Source organism: Suricata suricatta, chromosome 17 (genome assembly GCF_006229205.1).
Source record: "Suricata suricatta isolate VVHF042 chromosome 17, meerkat_22Aug2017_6uvM2_HiC, whole genome shotgun sequence".
Lineage (NCBI taxonomy): Eukaryota > Metazoa > Chordata > Mammalia > Carnivora > Herpestidae > Suricata > Suricata suricatta.
Window position 1 is genome coordinate 8480453 of NC_043716.1, and position 18099 is coordinate 8498551.

The 18099-nt window shown below is 48.5% G+C and overlaps 1 protein-coding gene and 1 non-coding gene across 2 annotated transcripts in view; one reads left to right on the plus strand and one right to left on the minus strand.

Moving 5' to 3' along the window:
* Positions 1 to 1090: 1090 nt before the first annotated feature.
* TRIM16 (tripartite motif containing 16) overlaps positions 1091 to 18099 on the minus strand; it is a 22317-nt gene continuing 5308 nt past the window's right edge. Inside the window, exons 2-6 of the mRNA XM_029927916.1 lie at positions 15110 to 15205; positions 8210 to 8443; positions 4961 to 5126; positions 4431 to 4526; positions 1091 to 2267 (exon numbers count right to left, since the gene is read on the minus strand). Coding sequence (XP_029783776.1) covers positions 1684 to 2267; positions 4431 to 4526; positions 4961 to 5126; positions 8210 to 8443; positions 15110 to 15205 — 1176 coding nt within the window. The 3' untranslated portion in view covers positions 1091 to 1683. The remainder of the gene's footprint in view (positions 2268 to 4430; positions 4527 to 4960; positions 5127 to 8209; positions 8444 to 15109; positions 15206 to 18099) is intronic.
* On the plus strand, positions 3960 to 4063 carry LOC115283096. The gene has a single exon (XR_003904908.1). It is a non-coding gene; the product is annotated as a U6 spliceosomal RNA (small nuclear RNA).

Consider the following 18099-nt stretch of genomic DNA (forward strand, 5'->3'; position numbering starts at 1 on the left):
GAGCTAGGAATGCAGACATGTCTTGATTTCTGCCACTGAAAAGTCCCTCCTGGGATCTGGTGGCTAAAGGACTAACCAAGTCATGGGTTTTAACAAGTTGGCTACAGTTGTGTCCAGTTCTACCAAAGCATAACTTATTGACAAACTGAACCCAAGAGGTGTTGACCAGGGGCTACAAGATTCCGTATTTCAGCCCTACCCTGATCAACATGGACCAACAAGGTTAAGACTTCAGAAGAAAAGTTCACCAATTCCATGGGTGACCCCAGGTTCAGAAGGAGTGTCAGCCTATGGGATGCAGAATCGTGAATCCAAGGGATCTTAGGAAGCAGCAATGAGGCAACGGTATTTTAAATTCAAATAAAAAATGAACTCAATAAATTCAAATTTTACAAAATGTCATCAAAATTCAAATCCTCCCCTGAATAAATTGTCAGATGCAAACATAGGGCAGGGTCTCTGGAAACAAGTCAAGGGACCATCAGACTGTCAAAGAGGAAGAGATTTGCCTTGACACAGGTCATAGGAAAAGACCCAGAAGTCATGAAGGAAAAGTGGGAAATGGAGGAGGAAAACAAGAATATTTCCCTGGAGGTTGTGCATGAGAACTGCGTTCAGACTGCCACAGGTCTGTCCTCTGAATGAGAAATCAGACACGTCCACAGAGGCAAGGGTCCACCCCTCCTCAGAGGTCACAGGGACTGAGACTTGGACTCCATTAAGACATTTCTTCTGGGGCACCTGGGTGGCTCAGTCAGTTAAGCATCTGACTTCGGTTCGGGTCATGAGTTCGAGTCCCACGTCGGGCTCTGTGCTGACAGCTGGGAGCAATGGAGCCCGCTTCAGATTTTGTGTCTCCCTCTCACTGCCCCTCCCCCACTTGCACTGTCTCTCTCTCTCTCTCTCTCTTTCAAAAATAAATAAACATTAAAAAAATTTTTAAGACATTTCTTCTAATCTTCACTATCCAAAAATAGGAGGAGCTGCCGTGAGAGGTAGTGAGGTCACTGCCGCTGCGCAGCTGAATGGCCCCGCCAGACGGAGCGGATGCAAAGACAGTGAAGGTTCAAAGCACCTAGTGTCTGCGCCATGGAGTTCATCATGTGGCTTATTCCCTTACACATGATACCCACAATCTAATGAGGAGGGCAGCATGGTGGAATGCTTAAAATCCCAGCCCCGACCTGTCCAGGTTCGAATCCCAGCTCTGCCACTTGCTCAGGACCGTGTGAGCACAATGACTTTGAGCAAGTTAACTGACCACCCCCACCCCGACTCCGGCCTGAACCACAGTCTCCCCATTTGCAAAACAAGGATGAGATGAGCGCTGTGAAGGTTAAATGAGTTAATGATGGCCACGCAGCACCCAAGACAGCGTCTGGGGTGGAGGAAGTGCAAAACAGAGCTTGCAGTCTATTCTGATTTCAATGCAGTCTTTTTTGATCACTCTGACGGTTCCTGGTTACGGAGTCTAGGCACCTGAGCAGACAGGAGACTATGGCTAAAAGATGAGAGAGAGAAGGTAGGGGCTTAGGGATGACTACAAACATAGAGAACAGCACAGCAGGGAGAGAAGCGAGAAGCCAGAGACCTTTCCCCTCTGCTCGAGATTTCCACCCCCAAGTCACCCTTAAGTCGCAGGCTGCTGTGGTCAGTAAGAGTCTGAGGGGCAGAGGCTGGAGCCTAGGGGGCAGCCTGCCCCGAAGTTGGCACTGGCTTCTTGGGCTCCTCCCCCAGATCCATGATCCGGATGGTGTTTTCCTTCTTGGAAAGCCAGAAGGCGGGGTAGACCGGCTCTGAAAATTTGCACTCAAACTTGTGAACCAGAGTCATGGCGTCAGGCTCCACGCCATAGAAGGAGAGGAGCCCTCTGGGAAAGTCGACGTACAGCCCCAGCCTCCGGAAGGGCCTGGCTTTGAGCGGGGTCTCCGTGTCGCTGTGCCAGGCTGTGAACTCCTTCCCATCCCAGTGGAGGCTCCAGGAGAAGTCATTTCCAGAAATGCAGCCGTTGCGCTCCCCCGCTTTCCGGTCGATGCCTTTGCAGGTGAGGCCAACGTAGGTGCCCGGCCCGGAGATCTCGACCTCGAAATAGTACCTGTGCAGGTACAGGCTCTGCCGGGACAGCACCTGCCGCCAGTGGACGAACCTGCTGGGGAGGTCCGGGTAGGGATGCTCCCAGGGCGTGGTGTTGGTGACCTTGCGATTGTCCTCCTGCAGCCGGAGATACCTGTGTGCCGTGTCGGGGTCAAACGAGATGTCACATGCATCTGAGGAGACACAGAGGGGCGGGAAGTGACAGCTGATGCGACGGAACACTTCAAACCCAGCCAGCCTCCAAGCTTGAGGAAGCACCTCTCGGCCTCTCTGTTTACCGGGGTGGTTGTTCCCCGCACCCCAACCTCCCGCCAGGAAAGAGGTGGGTGAAAACCAAAAGAGAAAGAACGCAAAATCACTCCACTTCCTTCCTTTCTGAAGTTCAAATCGCTGGGCATTGACTGTATTATTTGCTGAGCCGAATCAAGAAATAAAATCCACGGATTCATTCACTCACTCACTCATTCACTCATTCATTCATTCAACAAACACGTATTGAAGGCCAGACAGTGTTCTTCTCAGCGTGGCCAAGGGCTTGTGGAAATAGGCATGCATCTCCCCACACGCAATTCTTCCTTCCTGCCTGCCTTCTTTTCTTGATACGTATTTATTTATTTTGAGAGAGAGATAGAGCACGAGCAGGGGAGGGGCAGAGAGAGTGGGAGACAGAATCCCAAGCAGGTTCTGCTCTGTTAGCACAGAGCTTGACATGGGGCTCGATCCCACAAACTGAGATCATGACCCGAGACAAAATCAAGTGTCGAATGCTCATCCAACTGAGCCAGCCAAGTGCCCCTTTTCATTTTTTTAAAAATTGACCAATATTTAGGAGCGTCTGGGTGGCTCAGTCAGTTAAGCGTCAGACTTCAGCTCAGGTCATGATCTTACGGTTTGTGGATTCGAGCCCCGCGTCGGGCTCTGTGGTGACAGTTCAGAGCCTGGAGCCTGCTTGGGGTCCTCTCTCTCCCTCTCTCTCTGCCCCTTCACTGCTCATGTGCTCACATGTGTTCTCTCTCTCTCTCTCTCTCTCTCTCAAGATAAATAACTTTTAAGAAATATTTAAAAATTATTTTAGATTAATCTAAAGTTTTCCAAACTCTTTTATGTCTAGGTAAGAGAAATTCTTAGTAGCCAATGAGACCACATTAGCAGGAAAAAAAAAAAAGAAGAAGAAAAGAAAAAAGGACACAACAATCTAAGAAGCTAAAAGGAGGGGCGCCTGGGGGGCTCAGTCAGTTGACCTTTTCAGCTCAGGTCATGATCTCACAGTTTGTGAGTTCGAGCCCCACACAGGCTCTGTGCTGACAGCTCAGAGCCTGGAGCCTGCTTCAGATTCTGTCTTTCTTGCTCTCTGCCCCTCCCCCGCTTGAATGCTTGCTCGCTCGCTCTCTCTCTCTCTCTCTCTCTCTCTCTCTCTCATTCTCTCCTTCTCAAAAATAAACATTTTAACATTTTTAAAAAAAGAAGCAAAAAGGAGAAGTGGGTGGCTCTGTAGGTTAAGCATCCAACTCTTGGTTTCAGCTCAGGTCATGATCTCATGGTTTATGAGATCAAGTCCTACACTGGGCTCTGTGCTGACAGTGTGGAGCCTGTTTGGATTCTCTCTCCCTCTCCTTGCTGCTGCTCCCCTGCCCATTTGCACGCTCTCTCTCTCTCTCTCTCTCTCTCTCAAAATAAATAAATATAAATTTAAAAAATAAAATCTACTAATATAAAAAATTATTTAGTTTTCCAAACTCCTTTGAGTCTAGGTAAGAGAAATTCTTAGTAATGAGACCACATTAGAAGGGGAAAAAAGGACACATCAATTTAAGAATTTAAAAGGAAAAATGAATGTGAACTGAAGACCACAAAAAGGCATAGAGGTGCTCTCCTTGGCAGCGTAGATACTAAAATGGAAACAGCATAGAGATTAGCATGATCCGTGTGCACGAGTGACACGCAGATGTGTGAAGCATTCCATACTTTTGAAGGCAGTCAAAGGTCCAAAGTCCCCATTATAAGGTAAGTCCAGGGTGGGGGTGGCGCCTGGATGGCTCAGTGGATTAAGCATCCGACTCCAGCTCAGGTCATGATCTCACGGTTCGTGGGTTTGAACCCCGTGTCAGGCTCTGTGCTGACAGCTCAGAGCCTGGAGCCTGCTTCGGATTCTGTCTTTCTCGCTCTCTGCCCCTCCCCCGCTTGTGCGCTCTCTCATGCTCTCTCTTTCTCAAAAATAAACATTTAAAAATTCTTTAAAAATTTTTAAAAAATAAAAACGAAAGATGGTACGCTTGCTTTCACAGAGCATTACACTGACCTCAGTCAGTGGGGAGGGGGAGCCGTTCCCAACTTACACTGGAGGAACTGTCGCCTGCTGCTGGGCTCAGGCTCTGACGTCCAGTACTTGCGCTCAACCACGGCAGACACCTGAGTTCTGATACCGTACTCCTCTAGAAAATCAGAGAGTTATGAATGCACACAGCTGTCCAGGTGGTCAGGAGAACCTAAGAGGAGGCGCTTCCCAACACTCTTCCCTGGGCTCCAGTCATGTCAGGGAGCATTAGGCTCAGTGGACCTACATTTCTCTCGTGGGCGAAGCATAACACGCTCAGAATGATCCCAGACTGGCTTGGATTTCAGCTAAAAGCACAGGCGTTTGTAACCTCAGAAACGCAAGCCAGTTGCATGATGGAACCAACTCGACGTCTCTGGGCCTCATCATAAAGTAAGATCATCAAGGTTAGCAACGTCATCCGGCCAAAGGACGGCTTTGAAAATGAGACGTTCCCCCTGAATTCACCCGCTGTCCCCTGGCTCTCTCTCACCTTCCCCGTCGGCCACTCTGACACTCATAGCAGAGCCCACGGCCCAGACGGCTCCTCACCTTCCTTGGAGAAATCCTGGAGCTGGGCCCTGTAGTTCTGCAGCACCTGGATCAAGTGCATAGTGGAGTCTGTGATGACCTGGCGGATGCCCGAGAGCTTATCCTTGAGTCCTATGTAAACACTGGGGAAGGCGCTGTCCTCGGCGTTCTTAAACTTGCAGTATTCCTGCAGGAAAAGAAAACGTGGCGGAACGTGCCTTGAGCTCGGCATTTCTTAAACCGCCCTTGTTACGTCACTGTCGGCATCTGTAAAATGGGTGGATGGTAAGGTTCCCTTCACAGAGTGAGTCTATGTCATGTATCTAGCTCAGGACCTAACAACACAGAAAGTCTTTCTTTTTTATACCGGGAAAGTGGGCTTTTAAAAAATCAAGAGACAACGGGGTGCCTGGCTGGTTCTGTTCGTGGAGTATGTGACTCTTGATCTCGGGGTCGTAGGCTGCAAGCCCCACGCGGGGTGTAGAGATTACTCAAAAATAAAATCTTTAAAAAAAAAAAAGAATAGGGCGCCTGGGTGGCTCAGCTTGTTAAGCGTCTGACTTCAGCTCTGCTCATGACCTCGTGGTTCATACGTTCAAGCCCTGAGTCAGGCTCTGCACTGACCATGTGGAGCCTGCTTGGGATTCTGTCTCTCCCTCTCTCTCCCTGGCCCTCCCCTGCTTGTACTTTCGCTCTCTCTCAAAATAAATAAACTTAAAAAATAGATAGATAGGTAGATAGATAGATAGATAGATAATGATAGAAAATTCAAGAGACACTAGATCCAAGGAGCAGCCCCAGTGCACGGCCCAGAGGAGGGACCAAAAGCAAGAACACATTGTATGCCAACGGTGCAAACAGCAGCAATAGCGTTCCCGGGGCGTTGCACTTGCGAGATCCATGAAGGAGTCCTTAGTCAGGAACGCTGCCTTTCCCTTGTCTGTTCGATGGGACACACGGGTTTTCTCTAATTCCTGTGCTGTGCTTTTGAGTTTGAAAAGCGCTCTAGGTAGAGAATCTTATTAAGTTTCTTAAGCTTCAAAACAAAGTGGTGATCAGGAAAGGTTCCTTTCTAAAAAAAAAAAAAAGGACACAATATCAAAATTCCAAAGCAACTGAAACACCGTAGGGCAGACTGGATAGAGCAGAAAAGTTAGCCTAGTCATGAAGACAGTCGTACCAAAATGCTGAGGTAGATTTATGGAAGAGCAGAAAAGGTCCAGAGCAGAGAGTTGATAGAAAGTTGCACATTTTAACACTGTACGTGGTTGGCACCATACATAAGAAAAGCGGTATTTCAAATCAGTGGGGGCAAAAATGGGTTATTTGAAACCTGTTGTCATTTCAAATGGCTCACAATTTGGAGAGAACGAAGTTGTCCTTCTACATAAATAACTTCTACGAAAACATACTTCATGCATTTTAAACTTGTTAAGTTAAGGGGCGCCTGGGTGGCTCAGTCGGTTGAGCATCTGGCTTCGGCTCAGGTCATGATCTCACGGTTCATGAGTTTGAGCCCCAGGTTGGACTCTGTGCTGACAGCTCAGAGCCTGGAGCCTGTCTTCAGATCCTGTGACTCCCTCTCTCTCTGACCCTCCCCAGCTCATGCTGTCTCTCTCTCTCAAAAAGAAATGAAATATTAAAAAAATAAAACAAAGTTAAATTAAAGTCCTACAAGGAGGAAAGAAGAAAGAAAAATGATATATTCTTTGGGGAAAAGCAAGACGTGAGAAGCCAAGTATTATTCATTCATATTTTCTTTGTTTTGATATTGAAAAGTAAAGGAACTGACAAAGACAGTATTTTTGTCTGTCTTCCTCTGCCTGCTTCTCTTTCTCATTAGAGGTTAACACTATGGTTGTCTTTGGGTGGTAGGAGTATTGTTTTTTTTCTTATTTTCCAAGAGTTGGGTTTTTTTTCACAATAAATATTTATGTTTGTTGTAACTAGAGGGGGATCTTTTCAAAAGTGCAATCAATTGGGCGCCTGGATGGCTCAGTCCATTGAGCATCCGACTTCGGCTCAGGTCATGATCTCAGCGTTCATGAGTTCGAATCCTGCTTTGATCCTGCGACAGACTCTGTCTCTCTCTTTCTCTGTCTCTCTCTCTGCCCCTCTCTCTCTTTCAAAAATAAATAAACATGAAAAATTTTTTAAAGAAAATCTATTTGGGAGCCCTTGGTTGGCTCAGTTGGTAGAGCATGCAACTCTTGATCTCGGGGTGGTGAGTTCAAGCCCCACATCGGGCATAGCGTTTACTGAAGAAAAATAAATTAAAAATTTTTTTCAATTATTTGTATTTAGGGCTATTAGATTGGAAGGGACCGTGACAGTTATTGACTCTGAGCTGATTGCCTGATGAATGGAGAACCCGAGACCCAGAAAAGTTAACTGACTTGGTTGTAAACTATACTCCTAACTAGTGACAAGTCTGGGGTGATGGAATTTTCACCCAATCCCTGCAAGATTACACGTCCTTCTGGTCTGGCCCTAAGTGGTACGTGGCTTAGCGAGTACTCAGTGGCCCTGTAACCAAAGTCCTGTCTCCTCTGTGTGCCCAGCTGTTCTCGGTCAGCCTGCACACGCGGCCCTCTCTGAAAGGCAAGAGGTGCCCAGCTTCACCCCTGCCGGGCATACTAATACCAGCTCATCCCTCTCTCCTCCACTGACATTCTCCACTCTTGCTGATGACGTCACGTGACAGAACACAGTTCTCTCACGGCCAGATGCCTGCCAGGCCCCGCCAGCCTCGCCTCCCTCACTATGTGCCCAGCAGCCCACCGCCCTCCTTGTGAAAGTGCCTTAGCCCCCACCTCGGGGGTGCTACCTCAAACCTGTCCGCCTGAGCATGAGCTGTTCTATCTCTTTGGACGTGACTCAGCTTCCACGACCCACTTCTAGTCTGGCAAATCTTCCTTTCAGCTCCTGCATTCCTGTACTCTGCTAAGACCAGCTTCTCTCTGGCCCCACAGCTCCCCATGCACCCCATTTATCAAAGAGCAGTTTTAGGGGTGCCTGGGTGGCTCAGGTCATGATCTCGTGAGTCTGGGAGTTTGGGAGTCCCAGCCCCGCATCAGGCTCTGCGCTGACAGCACGGAACCTGCTTGGGATTCTCTCTCCCTGGCTCTCTCTCAAAATAAGTAAATAAGCTTTAAAAAAAAGTTTTTTTTTAATTTTTTAAGAGGTTCTAGTCCCATATCCCCCACATGTGGCGCAGACCCAGCAGAGCGAGGTGCCCCCGCTCCGGAGACGGCCGCCCCCGCCCCGTACCTCCAGGAACAGGACCGTGTTACTGATGGTGGCGATCCTCTCCAGCTCCTGCTTCCTCTGTGCCATCTGCGTGCCCCTGTGCTCCAAGTGCGTCCTGATGCCGTTGGCCTGGCTCAGCGCCACCTGCTCCTTCTCCTCCAAGAAGAGCATCACGTCAGTCTGGGCCTTCCTCACGGCAGCGAGCAGTTCCCCAAACTTCTCCTCAGCCGCCTCCTTCACCTCCGACACTGACACCTGTGGGGGGGGGGGGCGGTGAAGAAGTCGTTAGCAAGGCGGTCAACTTTATCGAAGCTCAACACACAAAACCGTAAGTCCAAGCAACCCCTAAACTGGGGAGCAATTTCCTGTTATAAAAGGCAGCCTTTGGGGCCCCTGGGTGGCTCAGTCGGTTAAGCTTCTGACATCAGCTCAGTTCATGATCTCACGGTCTGGGAGTTCAAGCCCCGCATCGGGCTCTGTGCTGACAACTCAGAGCCTGGGCCTGCTTTGGATTCTGTGTCTCCCCCTCTCTGTCCCTCCCCTGCTCACTTTCTGTCTCTCTCCCTCTCAAACATAAATAAACTTTTTAAAAGAAGTTAAAAAGGCAGCTTTTTATTCTCATATGAATCCTAGGTTCCTAGAAAAAAAGAATTTCGTTTTCCGGGTGCTGTTACTTACTTATGCACCATCACCTCTCACACATTTGATGACCTCTGAGACCCCCCTCCAGCTCTGACAGTCTGGGGGTTACCGTTCAAGTTTCCGAAATGGATTTTCCCGCCAGGGCAATGCGTGCATTCGGCATACTTGAGAGTTACATTTCTCGTGGTAAATGACTAATGTGGCTCCTTCGTACAAATCAGTAGCATGAATTCGCTATCTCAGGATTTCATTACATCAGGTTAAACCGCTCACTGAGTCCATCAGAACCAAAAGCACATCCGTCTAAGCTCATGGTGTCTCTACCAAGCACATGTTTAGGGTGTTAGGCACCTGAGCGCAGCAGGATGAGCATACGTGTGTAGAACAGAACGTGACGTCCAAGTAAAACACAGAACAAAGCCCATGTGATAAACGCTAAGGGCTTGCATGATGGCATTTGTGTGTGCGCACGGGCACTCTATCCTTTCTGAGGATGAACAGCCTTTATAAACGCCTTCAGTCGAGATCACGTTCATAACCTCAATCCAAGTGTAAATGGTTCTGAAGGACCGGCACTGACAGCGCCTCTGATGCTGTCTGATTTCATCTCATTGCACAAACACGGGTCACCTTGCTAAACCTCATCTCACGGTCTTGGACATGCTTTCCTTTGCTCCTATTCCCTTCACCTCACCCCACACCAAGAGCTCGTTCTCGGCCTGCCTCAGTCTCCCACCCACACCAATCCCATCCAAGAGCAATCAGGTGCCTCAGCAGCTAAGGCTGCCAGGGTACCTCCCACCTCTGTCCCCTGGCAGGGAAGATGGGGGAGGGGAGGAGGAGAAGAAGAGGGGCCTGGTAAGGAAAAGACTCCAAAAGGATGGCACTCTGGGCACAGGGCATGTGGAAGCCTTAGGTTTGGAGGGAGAGGGGGAGAAATGATAACACCAGGTAAGAGGGCGACTGCTTGGCCAGAGACCCTGCTCGGCCAAGGCTCAGGAACGTGGTCCACAAGAACGCCTAGTGGCAGCTCAGTCTTTGATCTGATGGTGACAGGAGGAAGTGGAGGGGAAAGGAAGCAAGGGCCATCTTATAGGAACAAGCAGTGGGGAGCTGGGTAGAGCTTCTCCCTACACTGTCATTTTCATCTAACTGCCCCATTGTCTATTGGCTTCCTCCACGTAGGGGCAGCTGAATGGAGCTGGAAATAAATGAGCTGGTAATGGGGACTAAGGAAGAAGGCAGAGAGCATAGACTGAAAAGAGACCGTGGAGAACAGCAGCTTCCCATACTTGCCCAACATGAAATTTGCCATCCCTGAAGCATCCATTTATTTTTTTAATGTTTATTTATTTACTCTTAAGGGAGGGAGAGTGAGCAGGGGAGGGGCAGAGAGGGAGGCAGAGAAGCTTGCCGGGAGCCGCCCCAGCCTTGCTGGATGACAGGGTCACAGGAAGGAAATGGCAGACATTGCACGGCTCCTGCCATGAGAGGCGGAACTGGTATCTATTTCTGCTACTACTGCTCATGTGAAATTAAGCCTGTTGCTATTGATTAGGCCTCACAATGTTCCAAGTCAGACCCATATTCCCCACACAGTTACCCCATAAGAAAAGGCATTTTCCTGCCCCTGCATAAGGGATTTTAGATCAAAGGGTTGCAGATGTTTGCCAAAAGGCTCTTCTAATGAGCCTTGCAGACCCAAGACCTAAGGGAGGCTAAGAACGTAAGAGTCACAATTAACTCTGGCCCAGAGAAAAAGAGCCTAACTTACAGATATGAAACAGACAAGGACCAGACATCAGTTGCTGCATATATTTTCGCTACTGGAGTCACAAATACCCTCCCTCGTACTGACTTCAGCTATGAGGATGGATAAGAAATTAGAAACCCAGGTGCACGGTCAACACACACAGGACCCCCATTATGCTTACATCAAGGAAAGGGCTTTCTCTAGCAACTTGTTCACAAACATTCTTTCTCTTGTGATTTATGAGCTAGATAAAATAACTCCCAGCCTATCTATATGCAATTTGACCTATGTTTTAGTCTTAGCATTACTAACTTAAGTAATATGCATATTATCCTGGTTTTTACTAAAAACATCTTTTTATTCTCTTGATTGTAAAATTTACTTGACCTTGATGTAAATACATTACATGACTTGGTTATAACATGTTAATTAAAAACAAAGTCATAATTATTGGCCAAAACCCAACCCATACAAAATAAGATGGGTTTGTTACTTTCTTAACCTTGGGGACTGATGCCAAAAATAAATTGGGATGGTTCTACAAAAATACTTCTGTAAAATTTGTTTCTGTACATCTTTGATGATTGAAACACCTTATCACTAAGAGTTAGAAACTGTAAACAATTTCTATTTTCTGATGTCATGTTATTGCTTAACCAATAAAAAAAAGACACCAAAGCAGACTGAACAGAGATGTCTGCCTGGTGACCAAGAAGGAAACTTGTGGCTCTCTCATCTCTCTCTTGCTGACACCGTCCATCCTTCAGGGGACCCTGGACCTGCTGGAGTGGGACTCCGGCAGAAGCTCAGGCGGGCTCCACACTGACAACCCAAAGACCAATGCAGGGCTCAAACTCACCAGCTGTGAGATCTGAGCTGAAATCAAGAGCCAGATGCTTAACTGACTGATCCACCCAGGCGTCCCTGAAGCGTCCATTTCAAAGGACATCCGCCTGGAATGAACATAGTGCCAGGTGTGTGGCACAGCTACAAGCAAAACAGCCAGATAAGGAATCGGGCCAGCCCCACGCAGGAAGCTCCCCCTTTCCGAAAGCCCAGGCTGAATCCAAAATAACTGGTCCCTTGAGTGACCCCATTTCTTCCCGGGTCCAAATTCCCCCTCTCATGCTTTAAATAAGCTAATTAGCAGTGAACCACCCAGGACACTCTAGACACCTCCCTTGGCCCCAGTAAAGGCAGACTCCAGGTCTGCACTTTCTCCCCTCCTCTCTCCCTGCCGGCCACTTCATGGTGTCACCATGTGACCTTCGGGCAGAACTGTGTCTGTCCTCAAGGACCGCTGAGTAATAAATCTTGTTCTTCAAAATTCCTTGACTGGGGGTGCCTGGCTGACTCAGTCGGTTAAACATCCAACTCTTGATTTTGGCTCAGGTGATGATCCCGGGGTCATGGGATCGAGCCCTGTGTCGGGCTTCACACTGAGCATGGAGCCTGCTTGGGATTCTCTCATTCTCCCTTGCTGGGAGCTGCATCGGCCTTGCTGGATGACACAGTCAGAGTGAGGAATGGCAGATGTTTGCGCAGCTTCTGCCATGAAGAGAAACTGGTATCTCCTTCTATTATTGGCTCATACTGGGAATGGTACTGCTGTTATTGATTAGGCCTCACAATGTTCCAAGTCAGACCCATAGTCCCCACACAGTTACCCCATAAGAAAAAGCATATTCCTGCCCCTGCATAAGAGATTTTAGATCAAAGCACTGTAAATATTTGCCAAAAGGCTCTTCTAATGAGCCTTGCAGACCCAAGACATAAATTATAAGGGACGGGGGGGGGGGGGGGGGGGGGGGGGGAGGCGGGGGGGCGCTAAGAACACAAAAGTTACAATTAACTCTGGCCAGGAGAAGAAGAGACTAACTTAGAGATAAGAAACAGACAAGGACCGGACATAAGTTGCTACATATGTCTTTGCTACTGGAGTCACAAATACCTTCCCTTACACTGACATCTGTAATGAGGACAGGTAATGAGGATGGATAAGAGTAACTAAAACATAAACCCAGGTGCAAGGTCAACACACATAGGGTCCCCATTGTGCTTACATCAAAGAAAGGGCTTTCTCTAGCAACTTGTTAACAAACATTCTTTCTCTTGTGGTTTATGAGCCACACAAAATCACTCTTGCCTATCTAGATACAACTTAACCTATGTTTTAATCTTAGCACTACTAACTTAAATAATATGTATGCTATCCTATTTTTTACTAAAAACATCCTGGTATTTTCTTGGTTGTAGGATTTACTCAACCTCACTGTAAGTGTGTTACATGACTCGGCTGTAACTTGTTAATTAAAGACAAAAGTCATAAATATTGTCAACAAACCAACCCATACAAAATGAGATGAGTTTGTTACTTTCTTAATCTGGGGGACTGACGGCCAAGAATGAATGGGATGGTTCTACAAGAGCACTTCTGTAAAACCTGTTTCTATACACTTTCGATGATCAAAGTATCTTATCACAAAGAATTAGCCACTACAAAAAATTCTATTCTCCGATGTCATGTTATAACTTGACCAATAAAAAAAGACACAAAACAGACAGAGCAGAGACGCTTGCCTGGTGATCAGAAAGAAACTCGAGGCTCTCTCACTCTCTCTTGCCAACACCACCCATCCTTCAGGGAACCCTGGACCTGCTGGGGCGGGACTCCAGAACTCCCTCTCTCTCTCTGCCCCTCTCCCCGTCCAAACTCTTTCTTTTTCTCTCTCTAAGATAATAATAATAATAACAATAATGAACCAGAAGCTTCTCGTAGAAGTCTAAAGACAGACTTGAGGGTCCCAATCCCCTCTTCTCCACCAAGGCCCTCCTAAGAAAGGGCGGTGGATGGGAGGCCTCAACTGATGTTGACAGGTTGACTCTGCTGCTATCCTACGTGACCTCTCATTCCTAAACTGTTTAATGGAGAAATACTTCTTCTTTTCATGCAAATGGAATGTGCAAGGCATATCACTTACTGCCCAAATGATGACAAATAAAGCCTAAAGAGACAGGGGCCACAAACATACCAAAGTTAATGGTTTAATGAGGTTGAGGACGGTGCACATGCCTGTAAATGTGCTAATTTTTTTAGCTCCAGGGGCCAAAAATGCCAGGTCCTCCTTTTCCATCAATCTGGGTGCCCCAGGCAAGGCCAGTGTTCTGTCTGTGTGTTCATGTCCCTTGTACATGGTGGCCATTGTGGTAACTACCTCCTCAAGTTACCACATAATTATAAGAAGAGCTTAGTAGGGATCAAACTGTCTGAAAAGGCAAGATGTTCCATGTGGTTCTCTAGATGATCTTGAGCTTGGAAATCAACAATTCTGAAGGCTTGTAAGACTTTAAGGGAACAATTATTTTTCTTCCTTTCATAAGCTGATGTGGGTGCAAAAGAGGTATTGATCTTTCACAGCTAGTTAGTTGTAAACATTGAGAAGGAGGAAATTAAGTTGAAATGTATGTATGTATGTATGTATGTATGTATGTATGTATAGAAAGATGGATGGATGGATGGATGGATGGATGGATGGATGAAAAGATGGATGGATGGACGGACAGGTGGATGGATGGATGGATGGATGGATGGACGGATGGATGGATGGATGGATGGAAAGATGGATGGATAGATGGATGGATGGATGGATGGATGGATGGATGGATGGATGAATGGACAGATGGACGGACGGACGGACGGACGGACGGATGGATGGATGGAAAGATGGATGGATGGATGGATGGATGGATGGATGGATGGATGAATGGATGGAGGGAGGGAGGGAGGGATGGATGGATGGATGGATGGAAAGATGGATGGATGGATGGATGGATGGATGGATGGATGGAAAGATGGATGGATGGATAGAATCATTTGTGGTATGCAAAGATGATGATGCTGACTCACTACCATAGCTTAAGTGTTTGGGAATCCTTTCTGAGTGATGGCAATTGGCTTTCCACTAATGAGAAATATTTGTGGAACTGTCTGGCCCTACTTATACTTTATACAGAAAATGGCCATATGTGAGAGAGATTAAAACTAAGTAGCCTGGCACATCATTGGGCTTATCAAGTCACCATCCACTAATCAAGCAGTTCTCCACTCCTTTTTCTGGCTGCCAAGACACAGGACTGCTAACGCTCACATGCAAAACACTCTCCCATGAGGGAAGAAACCCAGACTCTGGCTGATTCCTGGAGTTCTAGCTAGCTACCCATTTGGCTCCCACACACACCCCTTTCTCCTGGTCAAAAAAGCATATACAAATGTAAGAACAAGGATGCTGTTGGTATAGAATTAGACTTGCTCTACTCTGTATTATTAAAAAGAAAATCACTTGCCAATTTTGAATCTTAAACTAATTTCATAGCAGAGGCTCACAGTGAGGTGAGGCCATCCCATGGTGTAGCCAACCGTTTCAGTACCTATAATCCCCATCTGCCGAGAACCCCCAAGGAGCCCAGGGACACGGAGGCTGGGACTGTAGCCCCATGTCCCACAACCCGCGATGGGCCAGCCTTACCAACACGGATTTGTGGTTGGCTTGGAGCCTGGCGATGGCGTTTTCATTCAACCTGAGTTTCCGTTCCAGCTCGGCCTGGGTGTCCCGAAGTTCAGCCTGAGGAGAAGGAAGAGCAAGTTACCGAGTGCCCACAGAATGCCCCCAGGAGCGATGTGCTATTCGCCCTTCTCCCACGGAAAGGAGAATTCGACCTTGGGAGCTGCGTGGGAAACCAGCCTATAGGATGTGAAGTTCACAGGAAGGGTAAGCTGTGTGCCAGCACCTCCTGGGGCCGAACTCGGCACAGATCCACACCAATGCCGGGGGCGCTCTGCTGTGCTGTGACTGGTCAGCACACCAAGCATCTCGATGGAACACCTCCTACCGTCCTGAGCACCCCCGCAGCAGGTGAGCACCACTGCCTCCAGGTCACAGACGATGCCATCAAGCCACCTGTCAGTGCAGTGGAGCCCGGCCCATCTGTCCCCAGAACAACCTTACAAGGAGAACGAGCTGGAGCCAAGGGCGGGGACCCCAGGGTACATAGCACCTCCTGACTCCCATTTCCCCACCTGTGAAATGGGGACAACGGAAGCCCCTCACTCACAGGGGGCTTGTGAGGACTGAATGACACCGCATGTGTGAACATGAACTTGTTCTGACAGCCGGCACGTTGCCTGTGCTCCACGCACACCGGCCAGGCCTTCGAGGTTGCCCTTCTTGCCCTGGGTAGTGGCAGCTTCCGGTCCCACATTTGTCACACCTGACGGCAGGGCCCTCCTGCCCAAGCCAAGCGCCACCTGAGAACCTGGGGTTTGCCCGCCCTGATCCCCACCGCCTGCTTCGTCCTCCCCTCCGGAGACTCCCTGGGCACTCTTCTGCCAAGAAATGTGCCAGCACATAAAGCCCAAACCTTTGCAACCTTCAAGGCCCAACCCCACCTTCCACAAGGGTCTGAGTCTGAGCAAAAAGAATCGTTTTAACTCCTTTCAGTAGGTTCTGTCTGCTTTTGAAGCTGTGTGTCTTTTCGCCCTAAGGGAAGTCAGAGGGTGTAAACGGTCTCTGCTTCTTCCTACTGAAGCCTGGGGACTTTCCGGCCCAGCCCGGCCCCTCGGCCCCTCGGCCCCTCGAGAGGGGACAGAGAGGCCAAAGGAGGCTTTGTCTCACTCTGCAGGTGGCAGGGAACTTCTTTGTTATGCTCAGGACCTGGGATATGGACTTGGGAGCTGAGGGAGCCTTGAGACATGCCCCCCCACCCCAGACCTATTTGGGGATGGGGGTTCTGTAATGGAATCTTGGTCTATCTAAATGGCTTATACAGTGCTCTTCTGGGTGTGATATGGAAACCATATGACAATAAACTACATATTAAAAATAATAAATAAATAAATAAATAAATAAATAAATAAATGGCTTACACAGGGATGCCTGGGTGGCTTAGTCGGTTAAGTATCTGACTTCAGCTCAGGTCATGATCTCGTGGTTCATGGGTTCAAGCCCCGCATCCAGCTCTATGCGGACAGCTCAGAGCTTGGAGCCTGCTGCAGATTCTGTGTCTCCCTCTCACTCTCTCTCTCTCTGTCCCCCCCCCCCCCCGCCGCCGACTTGTGCTCTCTCGCTCTCTCAAAAATAAACAAACATTGGGGAACCTGGGTGGCTCAGTCTGTTAAACGTCTGACTTCAGCTCAGGTCATGATCTCGTGGTTTGTGGGTTTGAGCCCCATGTCAGGCTCTGTGCTGACAGCTAGCTCACAGCATGGAGCCTGCTTCTGATTCTGTGTGTGTGTGTGTGTGTGTGTGTGTGTGTCTGACCCTCCCCACTCACACTCTGTGTCTCTCTCTCTCAAAAATAAACATTAAAAAATTTTTTTAATTATAAACATTAGAATAAATAAACAAATAAATAAAAGGCTTACGCAGTGACCTGTCCCAGGGAAAAGGAGAAAGGGAAGTGCTTGGTTAAAGGTGGTGGAAGGCGCAAGGGAACACAGCCTGGCAAGGGGCACGGTCAGCCCCTCCTCATCCAGAGCACAGGATGACTCCCAGAGGGTAGGTAGCCAGAGACCAGGGCTTTCTCCCTCGCCTGCAGACAGCCATAAAAGGAGAAAAGGACTCCTGAGGACCAAATGAGGACCTCTCTGAGTGAGTCACCCCAGGGGAAGGCCCTCCGGATTACTACAAAAGGTGGGGCCACTTGGGGAGCCCTGTATCTCCAGTTATTCCTGTTCCTAGCAAATGACAGGTGCCCCGGGCTCTGGCTTCGGGGTTTCCCAAGACGTCATCGACACACACTTCTGGGGGGCAGGGTGGACCCTGCACGGAAGCAGGACAGCGGTGCCAGTGACTGTAGATGGCCCTAAGTGGGCAGGCACTGTCTCCATCAACCAGGTAATGACAAATGCTGTACAAGAGACACAGTATGTGGGATGTGAAGACCCGCCATTGCTGGTTATCAGATCTTGTTGTACCCAGATTTTAATATCGCCCCCCGAAAACCAGAGACCGCCAGGGAGGCCAAATCACGCATGCAAAAGCCAAGGGCTTTATCACGAATTTAGGCCTGGCCAGCCTTTAACAACACACTGGATCCACGTGGAGTGAGCCCCGAACATGGCGGGGCAGGGCCTTTTATGAGTTTGGGAAGGGGGAGTTACAGGAAACTGTGACACAGGTACAGGGGTCCAATCACTATAGCATCCCATCATTGACAGTAACTTTAACCAATTACAGAGCGGACCCAGGACCCTCACGTAGGGCGGGACTAGTCTTAACCTCCACCTTTAGCCCCGCCCTTAGAAATGTTAAAGGTGTTAGCTGGTCTTTCCTGATTGGGCGTTACAAGGGTGGTCTGAGAAGCTGACACTTAGGCCTCCAAGGTCAGAATTAGTTTGATTCAGACCTGTCCTTACAATCTCTCCCTGTCCCATCATTTTTTTTATGTTTTTGTTTTATTTTTGAGAGAGAGAGAGAGACAGAGAGAGAGTACAAGCGGGGGGGGGGGGGGGGGGGGG